The following is a 16,449-nucleotide window of genomic DNA, read 5'->3' as shown; positions in this document are numbered from 1 at the left end:
AACAAACACACGTGCGTCTCCGTCAGTCCGGTCTGGTTTCGGGGTGTTCGTTTTGTTTTTTTGCAAAGACACTTACCTGGACTACGTCGCGCTGGGACAGGTGAGTATGGTTTCCTTCCACAGCTTCCCAAATGGATTTCGTCGGATCCGGACGGCGACAGCGACGGTCGACATGGAGGAAGAAGACGACACAGGACCAGAAGACGCCGACACAGGACCAGGGCGACCTATGGGAAGAAGATAGGTAAGTATCAGTATGTGTGGGCTTTGTGTGTAATAAAGTTTTATTTTAAAAGTGTATCAGTGTGTTTTGTGCACTATTTTTTTAACTGTAGAACTACAAGTGCCAGCGGGCCCTTTAATGCCCAGCAGGCTGGGACTTGTGGTTCTCCAAGTCCCAGCTTGCTGGGGAGGCTTGCTGGCACTTGTAGTGCCACAGTAAAAAACAATGGTTTATCTATTTTTTACAACATAATCAGCCCGATGCCCACCGCCCAGGGGCATCGGGGACAGCACCAGGCTTCAGCCTGGTCAGGTAAGTCCTGGAGGGGGGGGACCCCTTCATTGGGGGGGTCCCCACTCCCCCAGGGCCCCTGGCCAGGCTGACTGGTCGGTAGGGAGAATGTTTTGGCCGCGGGACCTTATATTATAAGTGTCCCCCGGCTGTGACATTACCCTGCCGGCTGGTTGTGCCTGGGGCTGGTTCTTAAAATACGGGGGACCCCTACTCATTTTGTCCCCCGTATTTTGGGAACCAGCCCCGGACCTGGAGCCTGGGGCTGGTTGTTAAAAATCGGGGAGCCCCTATTTGTCGGGTTCCCTGATTTTTAATTACCGGCCCCGGCTCCTTTAGCCTGGTGCTGGTTTCGGCTGTGGGGGGGACCCCACGCCGGTTTTTTTTTTATTTATTTATTTTTCTATTTTTTTACACCGCAGCCTGCACGGATCTGACTGATCCGTGCAGGCTAAAACGCAAATAGAACAGGAAAATGGTGTTCTATTTTCCTGTCGTATTTGCGTGGGTGTTTCACACCACTAAGCAGCCGTATTGTCAGTACGGCTGCTTAGTAAATCAGAAACCACCATTCTTTTGAATGGTGATTTCTGTCGTATCCTATCGATGGTGTAGGGCATTCGTATTTGTAACTACAAATACGAATGTTCCATCTTTAGGACTACGAATTGTTGTATTTTTGGGATTGTAAATCCCGAAAATACAAATTCGTAAAAAAAAGGTGTATTTCTCCCTACGAATACACCTTTTTTCTACGAATCCATTTTGGTAAATGTCCCCCTAAACGTCAGAACTTGAGTATAGAATGTCCATGTGATTGTGTCGATAGTGAAATACGAAATGACAATTAATAGGCACATACTGTATCTAGTATTTTTCATATCAGAGGTTGTGTATATGCACAGAATGAGGCAGGAATGAATGAAACAATACTAGTAGCATTATTTCCACAATTTACATGTAAGCCTGTGGTATGCAAGGATTATGCAAATAGCATTCTGTGCTGCATTTCATACTATGCAATGAATTATGGTGCTGCTGATTCATGGGGAGTGTTAAACAGGAAAGGTTGTGTTACAGGAGTACTCTCATAGGACTGCTGCTGCAGTGGGTAAACCAGCAATGCTACACAGTGACAGGATACAAGGTGCAGCCACCAATGTATGAACATTTAAAAAAAAAAAAAAAAATACCCTATTGTTTCTGCTAATCTTTGCTGGTCAGGCTCCAGGGGAAGTGCTCCGTGGGTAGCCCCATCCCAGTCTGATTAACAGTGTGCTGATGCTATACTCGTGACATTAAAGCTTGTGTCCTCTATGCTGTGAGTGACTCATCGTAGAATACAGCAGTCAACTGCCAGATAACATGATCTGATTTAAGGTGGCTGTCTAATGATAGAGCTTATAGCAAGGGAGAGTTTGCTGAAGTATGAAAATGAAGTTTCTTTTTACACAGATACTCATTTGATAATGTTGTTTTCTTTTAAGAGCAGTGTTCTCTGTACCAACACTGACCCAGTGCATCAGAACATGACATTCGCACAGGGTTTAGAAAGGACATTAGAGACATATGGGTCATGTCATCCTCCCCACTTATGTTTCTTACAGATAATGCAAAACCCGATGGTGATCCCCAACCAAACCCAGCACAGGAGAATGAATCGGTGGACAGTACGTTCTTCCCCATCACACGCACACCTCTTCTTGATGAGATTCACAACCAAGCTCAGGAGGGGCTCAAGTCCCTGCAGAGGAGAGGTAAGCAAACACCAAGGTGTTCTAAATGGTATAACAGCTCCGTTCACTTTCATCTTTATCTGCAAACTTTTTGGTAGAATTAAAAAATAGTCTAAAGCTAGGTAAACAACTGAGGTGTACACATTACATTGTATCGTGTACACATTACATGATCCATCCAATGACAGCGTAATATTTTTTCATGCTTAATGTAACACTGCATTATCGGTGGAATTGTCCTTTCGGACTTGCAGCACATCAGATTGGGTGTACATTCTATATGATGATTTAGCAAATTGGTAGAAAGAACAAAGATTGCACAATATATCATAGTGTGTACCCACCTGATTATAAAACTTTAAATACGTAAGCAATGCCGAAAAACAAAACATAGTCACATAGTAGTTAAGGCTGAATAAAGACATGCGTCCATCAAGTTAAAATCAGAACAACTATGTAGGTAACATCATACAGGTTGAGTTTCCCTTATCCGAAATGCTCTGGACCACGAGTATTCTGGATAAGGGATTTTTTTGGTTTTGGGAATATTTTTTTTATAACATACTTACCTGGTGGTGCTCAGACGGTCCCCCGGCGGCCATCAGGATCCTCTTCAGTGGTTCCAGGGGTGCATTGTGCGAATATTTTGATTCCTTGCCAATATACGAGGCTGGATTAAAAAGTAATGTTGCCATAGCTATGAGTTTTTGATTTGTGAACGCATTTGAACACATTTTTTGTGTACTTCAGTGGTTCCCAACACTGGTCGCCAACAGTGCACGTTTTGCAGGTCTCCACACAGAATCAGTGAAATAATTAGCTCCACCTGTGGCACTTTTAAAATGTGCCTGAATAATCTGTGCCCCTGCTGGGTGACCTGGAAAACGTGTACTGTTGGAAGTACTTGAGGACCAGGGTTGGGAACCACTGGTGTACATGAGCACTCAGTTTATCCTCTATGTAATGCACTATTCACTTTTCAAAGTAGTCCCCATGCCTTTCTAAGCATGTGCGCCAACACTTGACGAGTCTGGCGAACCCGTCTGAGAAGAAAGCTGGTGGTTGTTGTCGACACCAGGACCAAACGGCAGCTTTCACCTCAGAGTTGAAGTGTTGACCCTTAAGGTGTCAAGTGTTAGCACATTGTGAAAAGGGATGGGGACCTATGTTGAAAAGTGAATAGTGCATTATATAGAGCAGCGGTTCCCAACCGCTGTGCCGTGGCACACTAGTGTGCCTTGAGAGATCAGGGGGCTCTGCTGGAAGCCGGATGTGAGCCGCAGCATAGGAGAACCTCTGGCGCCGAGCACTGGCGCACAACACACCCGCCACTTCCGACGCACAGGAGACCCTCGGGCACCGGAACTCAAGACACTACCACTACCGGGGCAAAAGAGACATTCCAGCACAGGGGCAAAAGAGATCGCTGCTGGAGCTGATGCGGGGCACAGGAGAACTAATACCGCTGTCCGAGCCTGCTGGAGCAGAGGAGACCTAGTACTTACAAGGCAGGTGAGAAGTAGCCCTGCACAGCGCCGCTAGTACTTTGGGAGATCAAAGTGATGCCTGACAACTTTATCAAACCCCCCTCTCTCACACCCCATCTCCAGGTAACTCCTGGGTACCTGAGCAGAAGCTGTTTTGCCCTGTCTCTTCCCCATGCCTCTCGCTTCCTATACCCCCCCCCCCCTCTCTATTCATGCACTCTCTCTCTGCCATGTCCCCTCCTGTCTGTCCCCCAGCATTTGGGGGTACACTTGCCCATTTGTCAAAGTGCTCCTCCATGGGACATTGGGCAGTATAGCCTTCAACAGCACCTTCCCCCCCACTCCCTCAGGTAAACTCCCATCTTTATTGGGATCTGGGGACAGAAAGAAGTCTGTGGGGGACTGATAGTGTGCCTTGGCAAATTTAAAGTCTTGTCCAGTGTTCCGCGAGCTGAAAAAAGGTTGAAAATCACTGATATAGAGGATAAACTGAGTTAGTATGCACAAAAAAAAGACGTTTAAATGTGTTCACAAATAAAAAAAATCTTCTAGCCATGGAGGCATTACTTTTCAATCCAGCCTCGCACTTACAGTCATAAATCGTGGAGACAGAGCTATAGTTTTTGGTCCGTCCAGTCTCATTTTGATTGTAGTCATACTAGAGCAAGAGCTCTACATAAAATGTGACATTTGTTAATGCATTTGTTTCGCTGACAATGTTTTTGTTTCCTAGTTCTGTTCTAAGTCCAAACACTTTCTTTCTCAGAAAAACAGCAAAACAAGCAACCCTCCCAGGAAGAAGACAAGACCTCAGAGGTAAAAATGCATGTATGACTGTTTGTAGTCTGACAGACTGCCCTTATTGCAGGCATTCCCAACCATGGTCCTCAAGGCACACCAACAGTGCAGGTTTTAGTGATATCCAGGCTTCAGCACAGATGGTTTAATCAGGATCACTCAGGTACTAATTAAGTCACCTGTGCTGAAGCCTGGATATCTACAAACCCTGCACTGTTGGTGTGCCTTGAGGAAAGTTGTTGGGAATGCCTGCCTTATTGGGATGACTATATAGCTTAGCCTAATAACAGGAATTTAAGTGTAGTGCAAATGTTGGAGGACTCAACAGAAAAGATCTCAGCACTTTCTTAAAGTACACGGATAGATTTCTCCAGTCTGCATAACATCCTGATCACAGAATGAAAACAAGAACTGCACTGTATGCAACAAATGCATTACTGTATACTACCCTCTTTGGGCCTCGAGTCCATGCATAGGTTTTGCCATAGTTTAAAAAAGCAAAATACAAAAGCAATTAACACATTGCTCAAATAAATTAGACTATCCAATTAGTCCCAATGTATTATGGATTATAAATATATATAGTTAATGAATCTAGTAAAGTATATAAAAGGTTTTGGGGTCTTGCCTATCCCGTCTTCAGAATAGCAATGCCGTGTTTTACCTTACCAGCATACTCTCATTTGGATTTTACTTATTACTGCACGGGCACATAGCGTTCAATGTTATTTAACTTTTAGCAGTGCAAAATAATTTTTGCAATTCAAACAGTCTGGTCTCCATTGAATGTTGAACAGTGTTAATGTTCTAATTTTAAAGTGGCTCACCATTGGATCTGCTATTGGCGCTAGGGCTGTTGTGCCTGACTAGACTTGAAAGGGTTAAGGGAGTGCCAAACCAATGCTAATATAATATTAGTTATATATATATATATATATATATATATATATATATATATATATATATATATAGACAAATCACAATAGAGGGCACTCACAAGATTTTCAAGCTGCACGGCGGCAGACTAGCAATAAGTATCACAACTGACACAAGTAGATGTGAGTCAACGTTTCGGGCTGGTCGCCCTTTATCAAGACATAAAGAAAAGGTGTACAGTACTTACATTTATAGGTGCAAACAAGGTCAATCAATACTGTGCTCCCACCACCTGTGCTGCTCCCCTGGCCCGGGGTTGATGACATCACCGGCGCACCTACACCCGTGTGTGCAGTGTCACCAGGGGGCGTGTGTCCTCTCTGTGAGCGGGTAACCAAGGTAACCCTGTAAACAGTAATAAAAAACCCAGTGATAGATCAACCACTTAATAATGTGCAGAACGAGTCTGAAAACCACAGAGAAGCTAAACAAAAGCGAAGAGATGCGGCTGAAAGTAGCTGTTTAAGGTCCTAACTGCGAGCGCCCCGTGTCGGAAGAGAAAGTGCTGATATCAATGTTCCGTAGTGAGCCTGCAAACGGTGCGCAAAGAAAAGCCAGTGCCGGTCAAACAAAAAACAGTGTTGTGCGTTACGTGCGCATGTCAATGGTAGCGAGTGTCGACTATGTGTCTGCGCTCCTAATGTCAGTGCTAACATATGTGTCCGTGTATATACATAAATCTGTGGCTATAATGTGTGTCCTAAACTACGTACTAAGAGGTGAGGTGTGCGGTGCTGTGCAGAATGGTGCGGAAACATGAAGAGAATAATGAGACATACTGGTAAATCAAGACAATACATCAAATCTCACAAGGGCAATCGCCTTAATGGAGAGAATTCATGCAAATATAGAGTCCCAAATGTAGCAGCGACAGAGAGCCATGGAGTCAAATGGCTAATAGTAAGTTCTAGGAAGGCACAATGTCTATTCAAGGGAAGTCAGAAATATGGTAATGTCTGTAGAGCAACCTTTGCTCATATCAATGTCAATACATCTTGCAAGAAACAACACTGATCTCTGTTGTAGTAAGGTGCCATGTCACCTCAGAGAAAACATGACATGGGTAGCATTTCATTCAGACCGTGGGGCTGGAGGGTTCCAAGTGAATGTATCCATTTCGCTTCCAATCTTAGGAGGGCTCTTCCTCTATCCCCTCCACGCAGATTAGGGGGAACGCAGTCAATCATTTTATAACGTAAGCTAGGTAGAGTGTGTTTATGGGCTTTCCAGTGCCTAGCAACCGGCTGGTCAGACCCCTTGTCACTCAAGGCAGCCCTGATGCTGGATTTGTGCAGGGCCATTCGTTCTTTGAACTGGCGTATCGTTTTCCCTACATACATGTGTCCGCAAGGACATTTAATATAATACACCACGTAGCTGCTGCTACATGTCAAAGCATGTCTAATGGGTATTTTTACTCCCGTTCTGGGATGTAGGAAAAAATCACCAGTTTCTAAACCGCTGCACGTAACACATTTTAGGCAACGGTAATTACCATTCTTCCTTTTGAGGAAGGTGGTAGGGGCAGTGTCCTTCAGCTTGGATACATCGTTATGTACTACAACGTCTTTAATGTTTTTGCTGCGTTTGTAGGCTGGCATGATTTTCGAGTCTTTTAATTGTTTAAGATTCGGGTCTGAAGTGATTAGCGGCCAGATCCTTCTAGCAGCTTTCATCAGTTCAGTACTGGAAGTTGAGTAGCACTGTGTCCATAATATACGGTCAGACCGTGGGTCCTTCTCTTTTCTGTTGAGAAGACTGACTCTATCCAATGCCAGCACTTTTAATTTGGTATTTAGTAGCAATTTTCTGGGGTATCCCCTTAGCAAAAATTTTTTAATCATTTCTGTGATCTCCAATTCTGCTGCCTCCAGCTCTGAACATATTCTGCGGGCTCTCAGAAACTGCGAATATGGTAAACTCCATTTGGAGGCTGTCGGATGGAAACTACTGCCCAGCAGGGCCGTGTTCCTGTCCGTCGGCTTGTGGTATACTGTGGTAACCAGGCGCAAATCTTCAGTGAGTGTAATGGTTACGTCCAAGAAATGTATACTGCTGGTACTGGAGCTGGTAGTGAATTTGATGTCATCATCCATCTTATTAATATTCTCCATCAGGTTATTGAAGCTTTCCTGGTCACCATCCCAAAGCAATATAATATCGTCTATGTACCGATAGTACATTTTGATGTTGGAGACTGTGGCTGGGTTAGTGAAAAACAGGTCTTTCTCAAGTTCATACATAAAAATGTTAGCTACACTTGGAGCCACACAGGACCCCATAGCTACCCCCGACAGCTGTAGAAAAAATCTGCTGTCGAACATAAAAAAGTTGTTGGTAAGGGCGAGGTCTAATAGATTGATGAAAAAGTCTGAGTCTGGTCCTTTATAAATTTCACTGTTGTGAACTGCTCTTCTTACGGCTGCAATGCCTCTGGCATGTGGTATGCTGGTATAAAGTGAGACTACGTCAATGGTGCATAATAGCAGTTTGGAAGGCAGGGGGGAAAGTTCTTGCAGATGGATAAGAAGTGATGTAGTGTCCTTGAGATAGGTGTGCTGTTTTTGGACAATGGGTTGTAAGAAAAGATCCAGGAACTGTGCTGCTGTATAATATAGTGAGTCTCTTGCTGAGTTTTTCACTAACCCAGCCACAGTCTCCTACATCAAAATGTACTATCGGTACATAGACGATATTATATTGCTTTGGGATGGTGACCAGGAAAGCTTCAATAACCTGATGGAGAATATTAATAAGATGGATGATGACATCAAATTCACTACCAGCTCCAGTACCAGCAGTATACATTTCTTGGACGTAACCATTACACTCACTGAAGATTTGCGCCTGGTTACCACAGTATACCACAAGCCGACGGACAGGAACACGGCCCTGCTGGGCAGTAGTTTCCATCCGACAGCCTCCAAATGGAGTTTACCATATTCGCAGTTTCTGAGAGCCCGCAGAATATGTTCAGAGCTGGAGGCAGCAGAATTGGAGATCACAGAAATGATTAAAAAATTTTTGCTAAGGGGATACCCCAGAAAATTGCTACTAAATACCAAATTAAAAGTGCTGGCATTGGATAGAGTCAGTCTTCTCAACAGAAAAGAGAAGGACCCACGGTCTGACCGTATATTATGGACACAGTGCTACTCAACTTCCAGTACTGAACTGATGAAAGCTGCTAGAAGGATCTGGCCGCTAATCACTTCAGACCCGAATCTTAAACAATTAAAAGACTCGAAAATCATGCCAGCCTACAAACGCAGCAAAAACATTAAAGACGTTGTAGTACATAACGATGTATCCAAGCTGAAGGACACTGCCCCTACCACCTTCCTCAAAAGGAAGAATGGTAATTACCGTTGCCTAAAATGTGTTACGTGCAGCGGTTTAGAAACTGGTGATTTTTTCCTACATCCCAGAACGGGAGTAAAAATACCCATTAGACATGCTTTGACATGTAGCAGCAGCTACGTGGTGTATTATATTAAATGTCCTTGCGGACACATGTATGTAGGGAAAACGATACGCCAGTTCAAAGAACGAATGGCCCTGCACAAATCCAGCATCAGGGCTGCCTTGAGTGACAAGGGGTCTGACCAGCCGGTTGCTAGGCACTGGAAAGCCCATAAACACACTCTACCTAGCTTACGTTATAAAATGATTGACTGCGTTCCCCCTAATCTGCGTGGAGGGGATAGAGGAAGAGCCCTCCTAAGATTGGAAGCGAAATGGATACATTCACTTGGAACCCTCCAGCCCCACGGTCTGAATGAAATGCTACCCATGTCATGTTTTCTCTGAGGTGACATGGCACCTTACTACAACAGAGATCAGTGTTGTTTCTTGCAAGATGTATTGACATTGATATGAGCAAAGGTTGCTCTACAGACATTACCATATTTCTGACTTCCCTTGAATAGACATTGTGCCTTCCTAGAACTTACTATTAGCCATTTGACTCCATGGCTCTCTGTCGCTGCTACATTTGGGACTCTATATTTGCATGAATTCTCTCCATTAAGGCGATTGCCCTTGTGAGATTTGATGTATTGTCTTGATTTACCAGTATGTCTCATTATTCTCTTCATGTTTCCGCACCATTCTGCACAGCACCGCACACCTCACCTCTTAGTACGTAGTTTAGGACACACATTATAGCCACAGATTTATGTATATACACGGACACATATGTTAGCACTGACATTAGGAGCGCAGACACATAGTCGACACTCGCTACCATTGACATGCGCACGTAACGCACAACACTGTTTTTTGTTTGACCGGCACTGGCTTTTCTTTGCGCACCGTTTGCAGGCTCACTACGGAACATTGATATCAGCACTTTCTCTTCCGACACGGGGCGCTCGCAGTTAGGACCTTAAACAGCTACTTTCAGCCGCATCTCTTCGCTTTTGTTTAGCTTCTCTGTGGTTTTCAGACTCGTTCTGCACATTATTAAGTGGTTGATCTATCACTGGGTTTTTTATTACTGTTTACAGGGTTACCTTGGTTACCCGCTCACAGAGAGGACACACGCCCCCTGGTGACACTGCACACACGGGTGTAGGTGCGCCGGTGATGTCATCAACCCCGGGCCAGGGGAGCAGCACAGGTGGTGGGAGCACAGTATTGATTGACCTTGTTTGCACCTATAAATGTAAGTACTGTACACCTTTTCTTTATGTCTTGATAAAGGGCGACCAGCCCGAAACGTTGACTCACATCTACTTGTGTCAGTTGTGATACTTATTGCTAGTCTGCCGCCGTGCAGCTTGAAAATCTTGTGAGTGCCCTCTATTGTGATTTGTCTACATCTCCTGCCGCCGCGCATGGACAGAGGGACACCCAAGTCTTTGTTATTTTCGGATTGAGTGCCAGGATTTCTACTATATATATATATATATATATATATATATATATATATATATATATATATATATATATATATATATATATCAGTTCCACTTGAGGCGGCACTCAGACAACTTGAAATGATGACAGCAGACCCTGTAGTATTGTCATAGTTTCAGAACCACCGTTATATATTTTTTGGCAGGATTATAAAAGTGGTCTTAAACGATGACCATGCTACAGGGTCTGTTATCATTTCAAGTCATCTAATTGTCCACTCAAGTGGAATTGCTGTTGGAGTACTGCCGTTCGGCAGAAGTTACTAAGAAGTCAAGGATTTGGTGTTGCATGCGCTGGCTTATGTGGTTTCTTATTATTTCAAATGCTCCTAATCACAAGAGGTGCTACAGATGTGTTCTCATACACCGAGCCTCAAGATATGCTGCTCAAGGTGTCACAAGTGAGCCATCTGCTAACGTTGGGTGTCTTCTTTTGACAAAAGTGACTTAAGGGGTTATCACAATCCTTACCGAATTACTCACCGACCCACATGGTTTAGTCGAACCCTTTTACATTGGACTACTTCACGTGGATGTAGATTAGACTTTATACAAAGTCGAACCTGCATCAGCCAAAAAACAGCCACATTGAATAGGTATGTCTGGATCTTTCAGCATTGAATACCCCTCTATATTACAATGCTGCTAGGACACATGGGAGACTGATTATTAATTTGCAATGACACTTGTATATTGGTGTGACTGAGTCGAAGCAGGACAGAACTTGTATTGGAAAAAGCTCACAGGGGCCCTGCACTCATATTAACTAACAATAATAAAAAGCAGAGATTTAGTTCATGTATTGATCTGTAGGCACCAGGTATAGACCCCACTTTTCTTCAGGTTCCTACTCTATTACTCATTACCATAAACATTGCTATCACATTAATGTAAGTCTCCAGATATGCTATAGGTTCTAAAACTCACAGCAACTTTGCTTTGAAAGGGGAGGCAGTTACCAACATACCTGTTGTAAAGCACCTAGGAGACTAGTTGACACAAGTTAAAACAGGGTGCAAGCTAAAATGTGATGACATAAAGACTAAATTAAAAAATTAATCTAATAAACAAAAAGCATTGTGATCGCAATGTTTAAACATAAATCACTGGGGCTCTGCACTCACTATATTAACAATAATAAATAGTGGAGACTAATGCCACCCATACACGGTGCGACTGACAGGTGCAATGCATGCTTCCATGCACATCACAAAGTATGTGCTGTCTGTACTTTAAATAGATTGCACCACATCTAGTTAAAAACGTATGGGTACTTTTAGCACATCGGATGCGTTTTGAACAAGATGCAATGCAATCTACTTCAAAATGCATGGTGTGCATCACACGTGTATGGGCAGCGTTAGTTCATGTAATGAGCAATGCATTTTAAGCCTGCAGCCCCCGGGCAAGGGACCCCACTTTTCTGTAGGTTCCTACTCTATTGCTCAAAATGATTACCATAAACATAACTATCACATTAGTGAATATACAAACACAAATTTATCGCACAATATATTACAATTATTAGCTTTTATGGTAATCACTGCAAAGCCGCATCCTACCCATATAAGTGCAGTAGAGCAAGCCGTAGTTGTATATTCTAAATTGGTCACAAAAATTCTATTTTTCAGATGCATTTTATGATCCCATGTGTCCACAACTAAACTATGAATATGGCCCTTTACCTTTTTTCATAAACCCACCCCCCCCCCAGAATTTGAATTTACTTATTTTTAAATACAATTGTTCGTACTGGAGTTTCTTTGATCTTCGTACATCATTGTCAACTTATGCCCCGGTCACACTGCCATGCAAATTATTGGGTCAAGCAGGTCTACTCTGTAATTTGCCTTTCAACACTGGTCCTTTTCGAATGTGAAAAGGTCAACCCGGATCAACATTCTGGGATAAAGCATTGTTGAAGACCTGGGAATGTTGATCAGAGATGACCCTTTCACACTAGAAAAGAACCAATGTTAATAGATAATTTGCCTGCAGTGTGAATGGGGGTCAGGACGGCACATGGCAAAAAGACCTGGCATTTAAATGCTGGATAAAAGATGGATTTTCCAGATTATCAGTCTGAGTTTAGCATCAGTGAAAAATATTACTGTCAACCTGTGGAACAGAAAGACAAAATGTGTTCTGGATCACACTCACATGTCCGAATAGTCTTTTATGTAGTCTTAATTAAGCACCTTTATTCATTTTTCTTTTAAAAAATGGGTTCTTCAGTATAATAGTACTTGAGCAAGCTTTCCTCCCTTCACTGTACTAGTACCTTAGCAAGGTTCCCCACTTTTCATTCCCTGTAATAGTATTAATGTGGGGCTCCCTTTCTTACTTATAAATGTTGTTCTAAGTGTGTTCTGTGAACTACTCTCCCTTCCCTATAATAGTGCTCTGATGAGGTACTCTTTCTTCCCTATACTAGTGCTCTGGTGAGGTGCTCTCCCTTTCCTATACTAGTGCTCTGGTGAGGTGCTCTCCCTTCCCTATACTAGTGCTCTGGTGAGGTGCTCTCCCTTCCCTATACTAGTGCTCTGGTGAGGTGCTCTCCCTTCCCTATACTAGTGCTCTGGTGAGGTGCTCTCCCTTTCCTATACTAGTGCTCTGGTGAGGTGCTCTCCCTTCCCTATACTAGTGCTCTGGTGAGGTGCTCTCCCTTCCCTATACTAGTGCTCTGGTGAGGTGCTCTCCCTTCCCTATACTAGTGCTCTGGTGAGGTGCTCTCCCTTCCCTATACTAGTGCTCTGGTGAGGTGCTCTCCCTTCCCTATACTAGTGCTCTGGTGAGGTGCTCTCCCTTCCCTATACTAGTGCTCTGGTGAGGTGCTCTCCCTTCCCTATACTAGTGCTCTGGTGAGGTGCTCTCCCTTTCCTATACTAGTGCTCTGGTGAGGTGCTCTCCCTTCCCTATACTAGTGCTCTGGTGAGGTGCTCTCCCTTTCCTATACTAGTGCTCTGGTGAGGTGCTCTCCCTTCCCTATACTAGTGCTCTGGTGAGGTGCTCTCCCTTCCCTATACTAGTGCTCTGGTGAGGTGCTCTCCCTTCCCTATACTAGTGCTCTGGTGAGGTGCTCTCCCTTCCCTAGAACAGTGCTCTGGTGAGGTGCTCTCCCTTCCCTAGAACAGTGCTCTGGTGAGGTGCTCTCCCTTCCCTAGAACAGTGCTCTGGTGAGGTGCTCTCCCTTCCCTAGAACAGTGCTCTGGTGAGGTGCTCTCCCTTCCCTAGAACAGTGCTCTGGTGAGGTGCTCTCTCTTCCCTAGAACAGTGCTCTGGTGAGGTGTCCTAGATTACTTAAATAAAGTTCCCCTCCCCCTTGAGCTCTCCCATCACTTGTTTAAATTGTCAAGGTCCACCAGTTCCATATATGTAGAACCCATTTCTTGGGTCCCTATGTAGCAGATAATGTCGGAAGTAGCAGCTACAAAATGAAAGCTGCGATGACAGGGCTGTGATTTGGAAAAATCAAATGTAAAGTGGAAAACCCCTTTAGCATTAAACATTCCTCACCAACAATGTAGGGTTTGTTTCATCTGCAATTCATTGCATTCAATAGAAATGGCTACATGTTCTCTAACTCTAGTATATCTTCCTTATACAAAGCACTGCCTCCTATTTAAAAAAATATAATTTTTTTTTATATTGAAGTAACGAGTGATACGATCAGTATTAAAGACAAGCTATTGTACATAGAAGTGGACATTTCTACAGGGCCCACGGCAGATGACTCAAGTATACAGTCATACATCGCTACATGTTTTAACAGAACATGCTCAGATGCATTCCTGCCATCTTTATGAATGTGGGAACAGCTATGTTTACTCAAAATTACATAAGTTATTCAATTCACTACTGCTATATTTCTGTGCACGTGCAGATCTGGACAAATTTGTATGTACCCTTCCCCCTGGAACACTCAAGGGGGTATACATGAAACAATAGTTTTTAATTTCCTAAGTTTGGAACAACGCATTGAGTGAATTACAGAAACTGAAAAGAGATAAAAACATATAGCTTATTCGCTAATTATATCCTTAATGGCTTTGGTAGATTTGCTGGTACACCTTATTAGAAAATATTAAATTATACTGATATTTAAAATTGAGAAAAAAAAGTAAGTTATATCTCTTCAGTTTCTGTAATATATTCTATGACCAAAAAAAGTCATGCAGGTATACATGAAACAATAGCTTTTAATTCCAGAAGGTTTACCTCTGGTATATTGAAATGGAGAAAAGTAGTCACTGTTTGGTATCATCATTTGAAATCAAGCCGAGCATGTACCAGAGAAAGCAAGAGAGCTGTCTGAAGAAATCTGGAAAAAAAGTATAAAGTACGATAAAGGTAAATAAGACCATCTCCATCTCCAATTGGCTTAAGGTTCCTGAGATTACAATTGCATATTAAGAATTTTAACTTCCATGCTACTATAGCCAACCTCCCTAGACATGGCCGTGAGGGGAAGCCAAAAAGAGTTTTCAAGCTGTACTCGCAGGTGAAGATTCAGTGATTGAACCATCCAAAGCTTTCTGAACAAGAATGGGCTTCATAGAAGACACAAGAGAACCCCCCCCAAAAAAACAACCCTGCATGTAATTATTATTATTATTAACAGTTTCTTATATAGCGCACACATATTCCGCAGCGCTTTACACAGAGTCCCTGCCCCAGTAGAGTTCACAATCTATATTCCCTACCACATGTACACACACACAGACATTCTAGGGTTAATTTTTGTTGGAAGCCAATTGACCTACCAGTATTGTGGGAGGAAACCGGAGTACCCAGAGGAAACCCACACAAACACAGGTAGAATATATAAACACCGCACAGTTAGGGCCATGGTGGGAATCAAACCCATGACCTCAGCACTGTGAGGCAGTAATGCTAACCATACACCATCCGTGATGCCCCAAATGTAATAGATACATGCAAGTTCAAAAGCCACATTGCCTCTGTAAAAATGTCCTTGGGACAAATGATGGGACTTCTTGGCAAGTCCCATCAGCTCTATGGTTTACAGATGAAGAAAAGACCACCCATACCTACTATGAAACACTGAGACAGGCTCTATTATGTTTTGGGGCTACTTTTGGCATAGGTTGCCTTTGATGACAGCTCGGCGAGTATATGTCCCCAGTGTGATAACTGTACTGTCTCTGCTTGTATTGTTACCTGCCTGGCTGCTGCAATGACGTAGCTCCGCTGATGGCTGCCTAGGCACTGGGCTGCTTGGCGGGTATATGTCCCCTGTATGATGTATTGTCACCTACCTGACTGTTGCGGTGACCAGTGGAGCTGCTGATGGCTGCCTAGGTGCTGTGCTAGGTGCTGTGCTACTCAGTGAATATATGTCCCATGTCTCCTATCCCCCAAGGCACATCTAGCCTATGCCTGTATGTGTTATGTATATTTGTACCATCACTGTTGAACGGTGTCTAATCTGGCTGTTGCACAGCAATCCAAATCAAATTCCTAGTATACACAAGTATACCTGGCCAATAAAGCTAATTCTGATTCATCAATGAAAGGTACAATGAAATATCAAGACTGTCAAGGCATTAATAGACTAATAAACAAAACAAAAATTGGATTATTTTGAAGCAGCCTTCCATGAGCCCATATCTGAATCCCATTGAACATCTATAGAAAGAACTGAAGCATGTAGCCTGTAGAAAGCACCCATCCAACCTGAGACAGCTGAAGAAGTTTGGTATGGAAGAGTTGGCCAAACTACCTGTTGACAGCTGTATCAGACTCTCTGGATTGCCTTTAAAAAGATTGTGTAACAAAACATTAGGTTTAGAATTCAACCATTTTTGTTCATCCCATTTTCATTTATTTTATTTAAAATATGCTGTTAAATTAAAACTCAAGTGCAGCATTCTGATTTCTATTAAATATGCAACAATAATTAGGGGCGTGGCTTGGCCGGCATTGAGAGGACGCGGGGACCGGGAGCTCCGACACTATCCTTTAAATATATCCTGCCCCGGGACCCGTGGTTGCCCTGTACTTACCTCCTCTGGCTACTGCATTGTTCCTGAGTTCCC

At 43.3% G+C, this 16,449-nt stretch overlaps 1 protein-coding gene across 1 annotated transcript in view; it reads left to right on the top strand.

Moving 5' to 3' along the window:
- The window catches only part of NHSL3 (NHS like 3), an 86,389-nt gene that overhangs the window by 54,711 nt on the left and 15,229 nt on the right, over positions 1-16,449 (top strand). The window contains exons 2-3 of the mRNA XM_083173846.1: positions 2,122-2,271; positions 4,504-4,553. Coding sequence (XP_083029972.1) covers positions 2,122-2,271; positions 4,504-4,553 — 200 coding nt within the window. The remainder of the gene's footprint in view (positions 1-2,121; positions 2,272-4,503; positions 4,554-16,449) is intronic.

This window comes from Crinia signifera, chromosome 2, assembly GCF_055691185.1.
Source record: "Crinia signifera chromosome 2, ASM5569118v1, whole genome shotgun sequence".
NCBI classification, from domain to species: Eukaryota; Metazoa; Chordata; class Amphibia; order Anura; family Myobatrachidae; genus Crinia; species Crinia signifera.
Note: the sequence above shows the minus strand (reverse complement) of the source record. Positions and strands in the feature narration are given on the sequence as shown.